Consider the following 12,729-nt stretch of genomic DNA (forward strand, 5'->3'; position numbering starts at 1 on the left):
ATCTTTGCAAATGCAATGCAAGAGAAAAAGATGACCTAAAAACAGGATGTTCTGGTTGTCTACCTGCAAGCTGGAACAGCTTCTGCACCTCAATGTGTTATAGGCCTACACCTATTGTTATAAACGGTTATAAACTCTATCATTGGTTACCTTTAAGACATACCACTGTGTAGGTTAGGAAGGGTACACCGAGATGAGAAATATTCGCCATGGTATTTATAAATCACATGTTTATAAGGTGTGACATTTGAAATGTATTCTATTATTATCATCTTATATCTAATATGAATTTCGGTTTCAAATCATATTTTGGGCAATAATAATGCAATTAACGATAGACAAGCTGAACCAAACTGGAAAATTCCATGTATTTGACAGGCTAGTAATAATAATAATAATAATAATAATAATACATTTAATTAGGCTACTCTTATGTATTAATGATATGCTCGAAATGACAAGCATCTAAGAATAACCTTTGTTCGTGACCAGTTGTATTGCAAGCTTAATAATCCACCTGGCTTTCTTTCACCAACATGCTTGATCCGTTTTGAAAGTTGTAAAAGGTGCTAAGCTGATAGCAGTATACAACCCAAAACAAAGAGCGGATGGGGCGCACGCTACAGAGAAAACAAAGACCACTCAAACACACACGGGGCTCCGGCATCGATTCCACAACGGATCGCGAATCGAGGAAACATTTTGGGTTAACCTTCACAAACAACATCCAAATATGTCTGCAACCACATGCATTAACATGTTTAAGGTTTGATACGAGATCGTCCGCACACCGCGTCCCCTGACCGGCGTTTGTGCTCAGCATCACGCCTCCTGCAGCCACTGTGGACAACTAGACCGGCTCGATGCACACCATGTTACGATGAAGGACGGTAGGAACGATCAATAACCAAGGAAAATACACTAAGTCAACCATTTGAAAGGAGAAGTCCCCGTTCAAAAAGATGATGGGCTAGTCATGCCGCGCACGACCAAGCGTGCAGCAGCAGCAGCCTCTGAGTGGAGCAGCCAGATGGGTGGCAGACTATTTCCTATTTGCATTAATACTACATTGACCTAAAAATAAAAAACCTATGCATTCCGCGTATAATGGGTGAAATAAAAGATTACAGGCAGGCCCGTGATTATGGTGGGGCCATGCATGTATCATCTCAATATTTAACACATTTAATGGGCGGAGAACAGGAAAACGTCCCTAATAAGACGGGTATGAAGTTATCCCCATGGTAAACACTGTGTAATAACCGCAACGTTAGACGAGGCCCAGGCGGGTTTTTATTGTGGGTTATAAGACAGCATGCGACTTAGCTCACCCGTTTCCTCCTCGGTCCCTTGTTATGGAGGCTCTTAAAGCGGTCCTCTCTGCTCCTCCGTCCTGTCCTCTCTGCTCCTCTATCCTGTCCTCTCTGCTCCTCTATCCTGTCTTCTCCTCGGTCCCTTGTTATGGAGGCTCTTAAATCGGTCCTCTCTGCTTCTCTGTCCTGTCTTCTCGCCCTCTTTTCTCCTCGGTCTCTCGCTCCGGAGCCTCTTAAAGCGGTCCTCTCCGCTCCTCTATCTATCTGTCTTCTCCTCCAGCCTGTATCCCAATGGCCGTGCGCGCGCCGCTGTGCCCGGCCCAGTGAGCCCCGTGCGTGCGTCAGTCAGCTCGCGCTCTGTCTGCCGGTTGCTCAGCAATAACGTCGCGTCTCGCGGTAGCGGTTGGTCTGGAGACTGGCCTCCCACTCCTCCTCTGCGCCTGCGTTTACACTTCCAGCCTCACCGGAAGTAGCGAGCCAACCAGGCGCGCGGGCTTCCTGGACCAACGGTCACGTTCCGGGGAGTTGGTTTGCTGCTGCTGCCTGTTATTATTTTATTTTGAATAAAAAAAATGGTTTAATTATTGAATTAATATACTTGAACTAAAAACACCATTAAGAGTATGTTGCAAAATATATAATTTATGTTTTTATCCAATTTAATTCTTATTTGGCATTGATCAAATATTTTACATGCTTTCTGGGGTACTGAATTCGGTAATGTGGTTTTATACTGGATAATATGATTGTATCAACACGTCCACGCTCGTCTATCTATAATAATTGCCATGTGCACATTGCATTGCAGCAGTAAACTAATCTCGCTTCGTTTGGGTTCGTTGAACGTAAACTCAAATTTGACCAGACCACAGACATATATAAAGAGAGCATTCTTTACTACTAAACCACATTTGTGAACTACGTAGAAACAGACGAATTTGACGTTTTAACAACAACAAGATTATTTGAAAATCTTAATTAGTTCATTCCTGTTTTGTCCGACAGAATGAAAGCATTCCGTCAGCGCGGAGGCGCTCGTTTTGCGTAAAATGGAAACAGATGGGCGGAGTTCCAGTGTTTATACACGTATCCTTCTCTGTAGAAATGTTCCGCCCGCAGTAGACAAGGCGGAATTCAAACCAGGGCGCTTCCCGCGAGGAGAGGCGTTGTGACTGGAGGCTGGGGGCAGGGCTTCCTTCTGCCCGAGAGACCAGCCAACATGGACGATCCGCGGGACGTTCAAATCTTCAGAAGAAATACAACTACTAGATCTTCACTGTCCTCCTGTTCGGCTTTTGCTATGGAGACCAAGAGGAAGAAAATACGACAGAGCACATTCTTTCAGCAGAACGAGGTAGGCGATCGTATGTAGCAGGTGTCTGTTGACTCGGCTGTCAACATGGGTTATTGATGTGATCTGATGGTGCAAAGGCCAATCATAATGTTACTGCCCTGGAGACTATTGAAGGTGACCGTCTGAACGGCATGGTTATTTCGGTATCATTCATTTAAATAACACATATCAATAGTGACTGTTGGATAGCCCAGATCATTATTGAACCATAAAGTGAACCCCACCCTCTCTCATGTCCATTCAGTCCATGGACAATACTAAGAGCCACCCGATAGGGGAGGGACGTTCGGCTAGGTTCCTGCATTCATCCAACATCTAAAGGCATTGAAACCTGGACCTTGTTTGCATTTTGAACAGTTAAATAACATTTGAAATGTGTGCATACATGATTTTTTTTTTTCTTTCAACTAATGTTATTTCATGGCAATAGGATGAAAAGATGTCGAAGTCTTCTGAATAACACAGATAGATAGTAGATAGTAGAGGATACATTTTTTGTAGCTACAGAAGACGAATATCTAAGAATGCATGTGGCTTATAGCCACATGCAGCCCGCATTACAATAGCATGTATTATGTCCACTGGTTCCCAAATCTCATCGTCCGACATGTGTTCTTCTCATGGGTAATATTGTAATAACATTTTTTAAATCACACAATCTTTCTCTCATTGTTTGAATTCATCAAACTGCCTACCCATCGAACAGATCCCATATTATTTTCGAATGCTCTCTGTATTTGTGACTGTGGTATAGGTCTCCAATGTCCAGGGCAAGCTTGACTTTGAGCTGCGGATGCGTGACGGGGCCTACAAGCTGCTGCTCGCCAGCAGCAAAAGGGATCAGGTCCTCAACGTCTCCAAGAGCCTGCTGACCTCCAACGCCCGTGTCCGGGCCTACCTCGCTCAGCTGCAGAAGAAGAAGGAGGAGGAGGAGGGCCTGATGGGAGCCACCAGGAGGTTGGTTAGGAGGGGATCCCGGTCACTAGGCCAGGTCAGGCCAGCCCTAAACCCCTGCTTTCTTCCTAAGGACATGTACCTGAACCAACTGTAAGCTTAGGATAGGATATAGTAGTAGTTGAAATACAATTGGCCAAAAAATAGTAATGGGGAAGACATGGAATTTCAGACAAACAAAGGAAGCAAAGGAAAGTTCTAATCGAAACAAGATTATCCAAAGAACTGAAACTAATATTTGAGATGCACTCACAAAAGGTTTTGATGTAATGGGAATGTTTTGACTGACAACCTGGTCTGCATTTGCTGGCTAAAAGGGAATACTTTCTTTCAGTCTTGCAGATCCAATTTCAGATAACCGTGTGCCCTGTGCTGGGAAGGTGGCTATTGCTGGTAAGAGTATTACGATGTGTCTCCAAATGTTTATGTTATCTGTAAACAAAGCTACAAAAAGAATTATTCTCTGCCTCAGATACAATAGACACTTTTCAGATCACACTTTTCTTCACCTTTCAGGGCTGCGTATTCCGTTGATGTGGAAAGATACAGACCACTTCAATAACAGAGGAAGTAGGTTTTGGTTTTAGTTTTTGGTCCTATAGAAATTTATTATTTTATTTGCTTTTAGTTTTCTTGGTTGTTATTTAGAAAAACTTCCTGTAAATATTTTTTTCTGAGATTGTTTTTTTTTCAACAAACACGAGATCTGGTTATGCTATGGATCGGATCTCTTGTGTTTTCCAGGTTCTCGCCGGGTGGCAGTGTTCTGTGTGATGCAGATCGGTTTTGAGGTGTTTGACACGGAGATGGTGGTGGTCGACCGGTCAGCCACTGACGTCTGCTTCAAGGGAGTCACCATCTTGTCAGTGTCTTTAGTACTTACTTTATTAGAAAAACAATATAGACCCAATGTAGTATAAGATTCATATTTATATTCCAGATAGAAGGCACAATATTCACTTTTGTTGTTGATGAAGACATGTTGTAGACTTTAATTGCCGGTGATTATTGCTTTATCTATTGCTTTATACCTCTATTCATTCTTGAGTGTGTCTACCTTCGGATTTGTAGCTTAATTTCATCAATTGAAAACGATGTCATTATATATTTTTTAGATACTGTATTTTTTTGTAATTGCAGTTATGTTATCTTTCAGCAACGAGGCAGTACCCCAGTTTGAACTGAAGGTAGAGCTGTGGAGCTGCGCGGTGGAGGACGACAGCACAATTCTCGCAAACACGCCAAAGAAACTGGCCAAGAAGCTGCGCAGCTCGATGGGAAAGGCTTCTGGGAAAAAATTCTGCCCTCTCCTGGACAGTTCTGACCCTGGCAGCTTCCTACATTCGCATCCAATACCCCCGTAGGTGGAATACCTGCTTCTAATAACTTGTCTCAGACAAGTGGTTATTGTTTAATACAGACATTGCTCTTGACAGTACTAATCCATCCTGTGTGTGTGTGTGTGTGTGTGTGTGTGTGTGTGTGTCTCTCAGTGGGACTAAGTACAGCCTGCTGGCCTACACCACCTTGTGTCTGTCTGAGGCCGAGGGCAGCTTCCAGTCCCACTCGCTGGTGGTGCTGCAGGATGGTGAGGACCAAAGCATGAAAGCAGCAGAGAGAAAACACTATCACGGGAGCGACTGCTGCTTTGGCACAGATGTTTCAATAAATAATTAAATATTGACTAAAATATTTAAATTATTAAAAGCAGGAGTCATACCCAAGATGCTGGATCCATTGTAGTTTTTCACATATTCTATGTTTGATTACTTATTTATTATCCAGCTGCTCGTGATATAAACGGTGTGTTGTAGCTTTTCATAATAGATACTGCAATTTAATTCCCTTGAATGCTTTCTGTTAATTGACAAATAATTAGTATATAGTGATGACATTTTTCTAAAGCTATACCACCCACATTCACAGCTGATTGGTCCTCGTGGCTGCCACTCTATGGGAACCTCTGCTGTCGATTGGTTGCTCAGCCTCACTGTATGACACAGGCCACTATGAGTGGACACCTCAACCAACAGGTGAGCTGATTACTAATGGCTTAAGCACACCCCAAAACTGTCAATAGTAAATAGTAAAAATATAACCAACCTCTAAACAAGCACATATTAATGAAATTAAAGTGGCACATGTGGTAACCCGCTCCTTGAATTAGCCAGGTTACCGGTACAAACGACGCGTTTGTAGAGGGTTAGAGCCATTCCAGGCATTTATTATACAATCAAATCAAAGAACCAGGGTTCTCACGGTCTCTAGGGCCTCCGTGGGCCTCTAGGCTCCCTTGCTGCCACGAGCCCTTCCTTCCTGCACCCGAACCCGTGCTGTGCTGGGCTGGTCCTCCTTTTAAGATGGCCCCTACACTTTCGGCCAGGTGTCCCCCAATCACCCTGATTGGGGAGCCGAATGGGCTGCTCTCCATCTCCGGCTGGTGGGTGGGGGTGGTACACCCCGTCCTCCACGGTACCCCGGGCCTGTCCAGGCCGAGGCTTCCGTGGCGGGATGCCACACTCCTCCACCCTTTGCCCAAGCCCCAGGTAGCCAAGGGACCCCCCCTGGATGGTATCTCGCCGGGGCCGGGTGTCTCCTGCGGCGCCGGCTGCGTCGTCTCCGGCAGCGTCGTCTCCGGCAGCGTCGTCTCCGGCAGCGTCGTCTCCGGCAGCGTCGTCTCCGGCTACCTCGTCTCCGGCTACCTCGTCTCCGGCTACCTCGTCTCCCGCCGCTTCGTCTCCCGCCGCTTCGTCTCCCGCTGCGCGGGCGGCAGCTGCCTCTCCTGCCGCGGCGGCGACCGCATCTCTCCCGCCCCGGGATTCTCGTGCCGGGGCCCAAAGCCGGCGAAATATCGGGCAGTCCCTCCCAATCAGGAGCGGCACGGGGAGGTTGGGTACAATCCCCGCCCGAGCCGTGAACACCCCGTGCGGGGTCCGGATGACGACGTGGCATGTCTCATAGGTCCGGGTCCCCCCGTGCACACAGGCCACCTCCATGGGCTCCCCCGCCTTCCCACCCGCCAAGACGGGGCGAAGGAGGGTAACCACGCTGCCCGTGTCCAGAAGGGCCTGCGTGTCTCTGCTCATCACCCGCACCGGTACCGTCGGGCTCCCGGACATCCCCTGCGCCAAGCAGGTCGCCAGCATGCAGGGCCGACCCGTCCCCACGTCCGCGTAGGCCGGCGGTGCCGGCGCGTCCCGGTCTCGCGCTGCGGCCTCGTCTCGCGCTGCGGCGGCGGCGGCGTCCCTTGCGCCGGCGGCGGTGGCGTCCCTTGCGCCGGCGGCGGCGTCCCTTTCGGCGGCGGCGACGTCTCTTGCGGCAGCGGCGACGTCTCTTGCGGCAGCAGCAACGTCTCTTGCGGCAGCAGCAACGTCTCTGGCGGCGGCGGCGGCGTCCCTTGCGGCAGCGGCGACGTCTCTGGCGGCAGCAGCAACGTCTCTGGCGGCTGCGGCGACGTCCCTTGCGGCTGCGGCAGCGTCCCTTGCGGCTGCGGCAGCGTCCCTTGCGGCCGCGGCGTCTCTTGCGGCCGCGGCGTCTGTACCGGGGAGCCATAGTGGGACCTTCATGGTGCCTGCATTCTCCACCAAGTGTGGTAACCCGCTCCTTGAATTAGCCAGGTTACCGGTACAAACGACGCGTTTGTAGAGGGTTAGAGCCATTCCAGGCATTTATTATACAATCAAATCAAAGAACCAGGGTTCTCACGGTCTCTAGGGCCTCCGTGGGCCTCTAGGCTCCCTTGCTGCCACGAGCCCTTCCTTCCTGCACCCGAACCCGTGCTGTGCTGGGCTGGTCCTCCTTTTAAGATGGCCCCTACACTTTCGGCCAGGTGTCCCCCAATCACCCTGATTGGGGAGCCGAATGGGCTGCTCTCCATCGCCGGCTGGTGGGTGGGGGTGGTACACCCCGTCCTCCACGGTACCCCGGGCCTGTCCAGGCCGAGGCTTCCGTGGCGGGATGCCACACACATGATTATATTTTCAATATGTTTTGAAATAACCTTTTGTTTTGGTCGTGCCGAATGAAAAATGTATAAGTGATTATCTTCAGGTAATGGTGGTTGGTCTAAGATTGAGCATACTTGAATTCATTTATTTGAACTAAAACAATATAAAGACTGTTGTTTATTGAAACAAAATGGTGCATTTGACCCATTCTGATTTGAACGTTTTGTTGATTGGGTCCCTTGCAGCAGTGTGTGGAGGGGGCGTTGCGCTGCTGCAGCATGTACTGTGTGCTCAGCGCCGGCTCTCTAGACTGCTACTTCAGCCCAGAGGAAATCACAGCCAAAGTAGAGCCTTCCCAGCAAATAGCCGTCAATAAGGTGAGTGGTAAAGTATTTCACAAGGAACCTCTTATCTTTATCTGTTTTCCCACTGAATTCACATTTTTCCATTTTCCAATATATGTAATCACCTGAACATTATAAGAATGCCATTTTTTTATTATCATATTATCCGTTGTATTTAATTAAGACCTTAATTAAACCCTCAAACTAAGATACCCTTCAATAGCGGAAACACCAGAGAACCATTACACAGCTTCTCATTTAGACATGGGTTTTTTATCTTCTCTATTGTGTTAGTTAATTTGGGTTTGGTTTCTGAAATTAGTATTGCCCCCTTTAGATCTCATCAAAGCGCTTATAATGTAATAGGGGAACGACAAAACTCATTTAAAGTTGTTATTGTTATCAGTAATAGTTCTTTACAAACTTGGACGCCGCCAAAACACATTTCCATAAACAATGATCTGTTTATGAAATAAAATAATAAAATATTAGCAGTGTAGTGAAAAACAGTTCCTAGTCGGGCGTTTGAAAAAGTGAATGCTACAATTCTTATCAACACAGAACACGCGCATCCGTGTGACGGAGAAGGACTCGTCGGGTCGGAGGTCAAACAGTCTGACCATCATCAACCCCTCGCCGGGGGGTTCTGAGTCGGCCCTCTTCACCATGGAGGGCCGGGAGGAGCTGGAGGACTGGGTCGATGCCTTCCACCAACACTTCTACGACCAGAGTGAGTCGCTGTCGGGACCGCACCCAGACACCCGCTGTAACCGCGCTCGCTCAGTGCCTGGCCTGAGCAACGGTCGTCTGGTTCATTGTTTGTGTATTCATTGGAAGATTAGCGATTGGTAAATACTGTGTGTCATAATAACAGGACACACTAGCACACATACAAATGCAGCGGTGTGATTGCAGGATTTGTTCAGATAACGATGTCGGGCGAGATGCCATGAAGAGTCTAGAGTTGTCCTAAAGCTGGTTAGACTTTTCCATTTGCTGTACGAGTGTATTCTATTATCATTATTCTGTAAACATGGCCCCCCTCAGGCGCTACACTACTGCTGTTTAGCAGCAGATAGGTGCTGGGGACGTCTGGCATGGCACTGCAGAAGGTTCACGTTGTGCGTCCCTCTGCCTCTGTCCCGTGTGGTGTGTGGTGGCGTGGGGAGCAGGCGAGTGGCTGCACTGCTGTGACCGGCTGATGGAGATGGAGGTGGAGACCCCGCCCAAACCAGCACTCTTCCTCACCAAACAGGCGGACTCTGTTTACAACGATCTCAGTGAGTGGGGAACCAGTGGCTGACAGAGCCCAACCAGTGACTGACTGACTGACTGACTGACTGACTGACTGACTGACTGACTGACTGACTAACAACATTGACGGGGGTTGATTGCTAAGTATTATTGTGTTGTGAAATGCTCTTAGCACTATTTTAATATCCCTGTGTTTTTGGCACAGCATTTCAAATTAATCCTAATGAAGTAAATGTTATGCATATGTATTTGGAATCTTCCCAGGTATAAACTCACCACGAAAGTTTGAGAGCATCACAGACATCATCCACAGCCAGATTGAGAAGTCAGACGGCCACTTTCTCATTGGTCAGGAGGAGGAGGAAAGGGGAGCCCCTAATTGGTCGACCCTATTCGACGGGTCCCGCCCCGTGGTGGTCCAGAAGAGCGTCATGTCACCCAGCAGAAGCTCCACCCCCTTTACCAGCCCCGCCCCCGGCGGCGGCTCCACCCCCGCCCCCGGCAGTGGCTCCACCCCCAACAGCACCAAGAAGCGCCGGGCCCCTCCCCCTCCCTCGCCCTGCGACCCCCCGCCCGCTCGCCCGGCCCGCCCCCCCCTCCCCGCCTCCATCCGCCCCATCCCAGCCCGTCCTCCTCCCTCGGCCCCCAGCAGGGAGAAGGAGAACGCGTTGCAGCGCCCCGCCCCGAGGTCAAAGACGGGACGGCCGTCGCTGGACGCCAAGTTCTCCGCCATCATCCAGCAGCTCCAGAGGAGCCACCCCGCCGGGGGGGGGGGGGCCGCGCCCCTGAGTCGGAAGAATGCCCCCCTGGGACACCTCGACGTGCAGCCCCACGGCGCCAGTCACCCCCAGGACCCTCACGCCCGGGCCCCCGACAGAGACGACCCCCGGTCCGGGCCCCTGACGGCGGACCTCAGGCTGGGCCCCGTGCCGGCCCCAAGGAGCAAAGCCAGGAAGTCTTTCCGGGAGAAGATGAACCCCAAGGGCTGGTGAGGCGGACCGGACCAACACAGGCTCCGGACTAGAGAGGGCAGCAGGAGCACTCCTGTTCATGTATCCAGCACTCTATCATAATTATAATCTGTATAATTATAATTATAGTGGGTTATTATAATCCATTATGCTGCACATTATTTGCCTACTGTGTGCCTTAAATTACAATTTCGATTTTCTTTTTGTAATTTACTGATACTCATTTCCTGGTATGGCTTTTTAATCACATCTTTAACCAGACTAAAAATAACTAACTAGTGAAACTAGATTGGTTGGACTAAAAATTGATTAAAATGAACCAATAAAGGCAGAGGCCTACATTGCACACGGTTGGAGGGCTCATACGCCAGTAAGCAAATTCTCCACATCAATCCTCTCCCACACAAATGGAGATGATTAATGTGTCTCATCTCTGCCTCTTGGCACCTCGCTGTAGTGCAGCGTTTCCATTCAAATCTGTCTATTAATGGATCATTTGCTTTGAAACACTAACGTAACTGTGACTATGTCATTACCTCTGCAAACATGTTATTTGTTGCAAATCTGTAATGTGAATTGTTGGCTGATTTTGTTCTTAGTTTTTTTGTAACAATATTCTGAGTAGTGTAGTTGTTTGTGTTTTATAATGTCGACCATGAATTCCAATAACCTTAATGCAACACAAGGCATCTCTATTAGCTAGTATGATGAAAACATCATGTAATACCTTGGAACATTTTGAACCACTCAATATTTCAACCACTCAACTGTCTGCTGCCTGTCATGGCAGATGGCCAAGAGCAGGAGACGTCCTGATTGGCTGAAAAAGGAGAAAAAATGAAGAGCCTAACATATTAAAACCACCTGCTCCCAATCTTGGAAAAAGGAAGACAGAATAGAAGCCCATTTTGAAATCCTCAATGATTAAAACGTTTTGTTTTGGCTTCATTGAAACAACTAAAATACTGAACGCACAAAAATGGTTGCAGCTCATTCTAATAACATTAAGCTTTGATTGTTTATTTTCTTGATTGTATTTTGTAGATTGTTCTCCATTGTAAACACTGACTTTACACAATGGTGTATCAAAATCTATTTTAGAAGACTATATTGAGGCTACACACCCCGATGTCAGATATCATTATTGGATGGTGATAAGTACTCCCTTTCACCCCTGTGTTTATTAGTAGACTATAAAGCCGGGGTAATTGCTCGGGTGCTGTTCTCAAGCGGTTGGATTACCTTTTGTTTTCATGACAATGGGCATAATAGTTGTAATGCACTTCTTTTTACCATCTTTTCTAATATCGTCATTGTGGGCATTTCAAAAGACGGACTGTAATGTTTTGCTGCAATATCAATAAACGCGCCTTTTTATAGTGGAGATAGAGAGACCCTTGTTGAATATTTATTCGAGTTAATCTTGGATGTACTATGTTTTTGCACTTTTAATTAGGCCTGGTGCCTCTTGATGCATCGTGTGCTTAGGGCTCAATTTCCCAGATAATACGCATGAACAGCGATTACTGAGTAGTCCTTTTTTCATTTGAAAATGAAATTCCTCAATGTATTAAGGAGCACATCATCTATTGAGGCAACAGCAGCCTTCTCTATTGTACCGTCTCTATCCTTAACTGCATCAAGTAATTATAGATTGACATCAGAAAATCCTAGCAGCCATTAAGGTAGAGCAGGAGGTACAACCATGAGGCTGCATTTGTTTTCCTAACACGCCATGGCTAAAGCCTCTTTCCCCCACACCCCTCCACCTAGAGCGTTCTAAGAACACCATGTCAGATGTGTTAGCCCTCGCCCTATATTAGCACTCAGTGAATTGCTACTAGTGTGCCCTTAAACAAATGTCAGGCCTAGTTAATCCAGAGAGCCGAGTGTGGGACTCAACCTATGAACAAACCGGAGCTTTGTCCTTGGAGCGTCAACCCCACTGCCAATACAACATTCTTAAATCACATTTCAGCATCAATCACCCCCCAGTTAACGATCATGCTAAGCAGGCTCACAGCCCAACATGAGAGCTGCACACGGGTCTGAGCCATGAGGCCCTGTCCGGGCTGGAGATGTCCATGCGCGCCGTCATGAGATTTAAATGGAGATTTATGTTCGCTTGAACCCCTCAATTGCCATTTGTGGCTATAATTCTTTATCTTACCCTCCATTAAAATGTTATTATTGCAGATCTGTGAGTTGGAAGAGGAGGGCTGGCAAGTCTGCCTTATTTTATGCTGAGTTTGTTTGCTGAATATCTTTTTCATGGGGCGGGTTTAAGGGAAGTGGAGGAGGGTAATAAAAGTCAGAGTGCAGCTTTTATTGCTGCTCAGCGCGTTCACACACTCAGACTCGCACACATACCGCAATCGAGGTCCATGCGCCGGGAGATTTTTCTACTGCAGCAAATACTAGAGAGGGTTAGCTGGCCTTTTGCCCAGAAAGGCCCTGCTGTGAAGATTACAGCAGAGCAGATTCTCAGAGCCACATAATGGAATTACAATAATAAATCCCCATTCGTGCTGCGTTTGGTTAGAAACAAAGAACATTGAATAAACAATCTTATTTTTTTTTTTAACAAATTGT

At 47.5% G+C, this 12,729-nt stretch overlaps 3 protein-coding genes across 9 annotated transcripts in view; 1 reads left to right on the plus strand and 2 right to left on the minus strand.

The window, feature by feature from the left end:
- The window catches only part of cep170aa (centrosomal protein 170Aa), a 52,945-nt gene extending 51,183 nt beyond the window's left edge, over nt 1-1,762 (minus strand). For all 6 annotated transcript variants that reach the window (XM_056608737.1, XM_056608734.1, XM_056608736.1 and 3 more), the window contains exon 1: nt 1,332-1,762. The gene's annotated coding sequence lies outside the window, so the exon portion shown is untranslated. The remainder of the gene's footprint in view (nt 1-1,331) is intronic.
- Nucleotides 719-11,527, plus strand: rtkn2 (rhotekin 2). Of its 2 annotated transcripts, XM_056608739.1 has the most exons (13): nt 719-890; nt 2,416-2,667; nt 3,422-3,624; nt 3,956-4,014; nt 4,138-4,191; nt 4,366-4,483; nt 4,778-4,981; nt 5,115-5,209; nt 5,548-5,654; nt 7,814-7,945; nt 8,474-8,642; nt 9,085-9,192; nt 9,431-11,527. In XM_056608739.1, exons 2-13 carry the CDS (start codon nt 2,533-2,535, stop codon nt 10,156-10,158), a joined length of 2,112 nt encoding a protein of 703 aa, XP_056464714.1. In that variant the 5' UTR covers nt 719-890; nt 2,416-2,532; the 3' UTR covers nt 10,159-11,527. The 2 variants fall into 2 exon arrangements, with proteins under 2 accessions (XP_056464714.1, XP_056464713.1); XM_056608738.1 differs by lacking the exon at nt 719-890 and having other exon boundaries at nt 1,892-2,667.
- A 711-nt stretch (nt 11,528-12,238) lies between these two features.
- The window catches only part of arid5b (AT-rich interaction domain 5B), a 74,546-nt gene continuing 74,055 nt past the window's right edge, over nt 12,239-12,729 (minus strand). The window contains exon 10 of the mRNA XM_056608949.1: nt 12,239-12,729. This exon is cut by the window's right edge and continues 4,800 nt beyond it. The gene's annotated coding sequence lies outside the window, so the exon portion shown is untranslated.

The sequence above is a fragment of the Gadus chalcogrammus genome, chromosome 15 (assembly GCF_026213295.1).
Source record: "Gadus chalcogrammus isolate NIFS_2021 chromosome 15, NIFS_Gcha_1.0, whole genome shotgun sequence".
NCBI classification, from domain to species: domain Eukaryota; kingdom Metazoa; phylum Chordata; class Actinopteri; order Gadiformes; family Gadidae; genus Gadus; species Gadus chalcogrammus.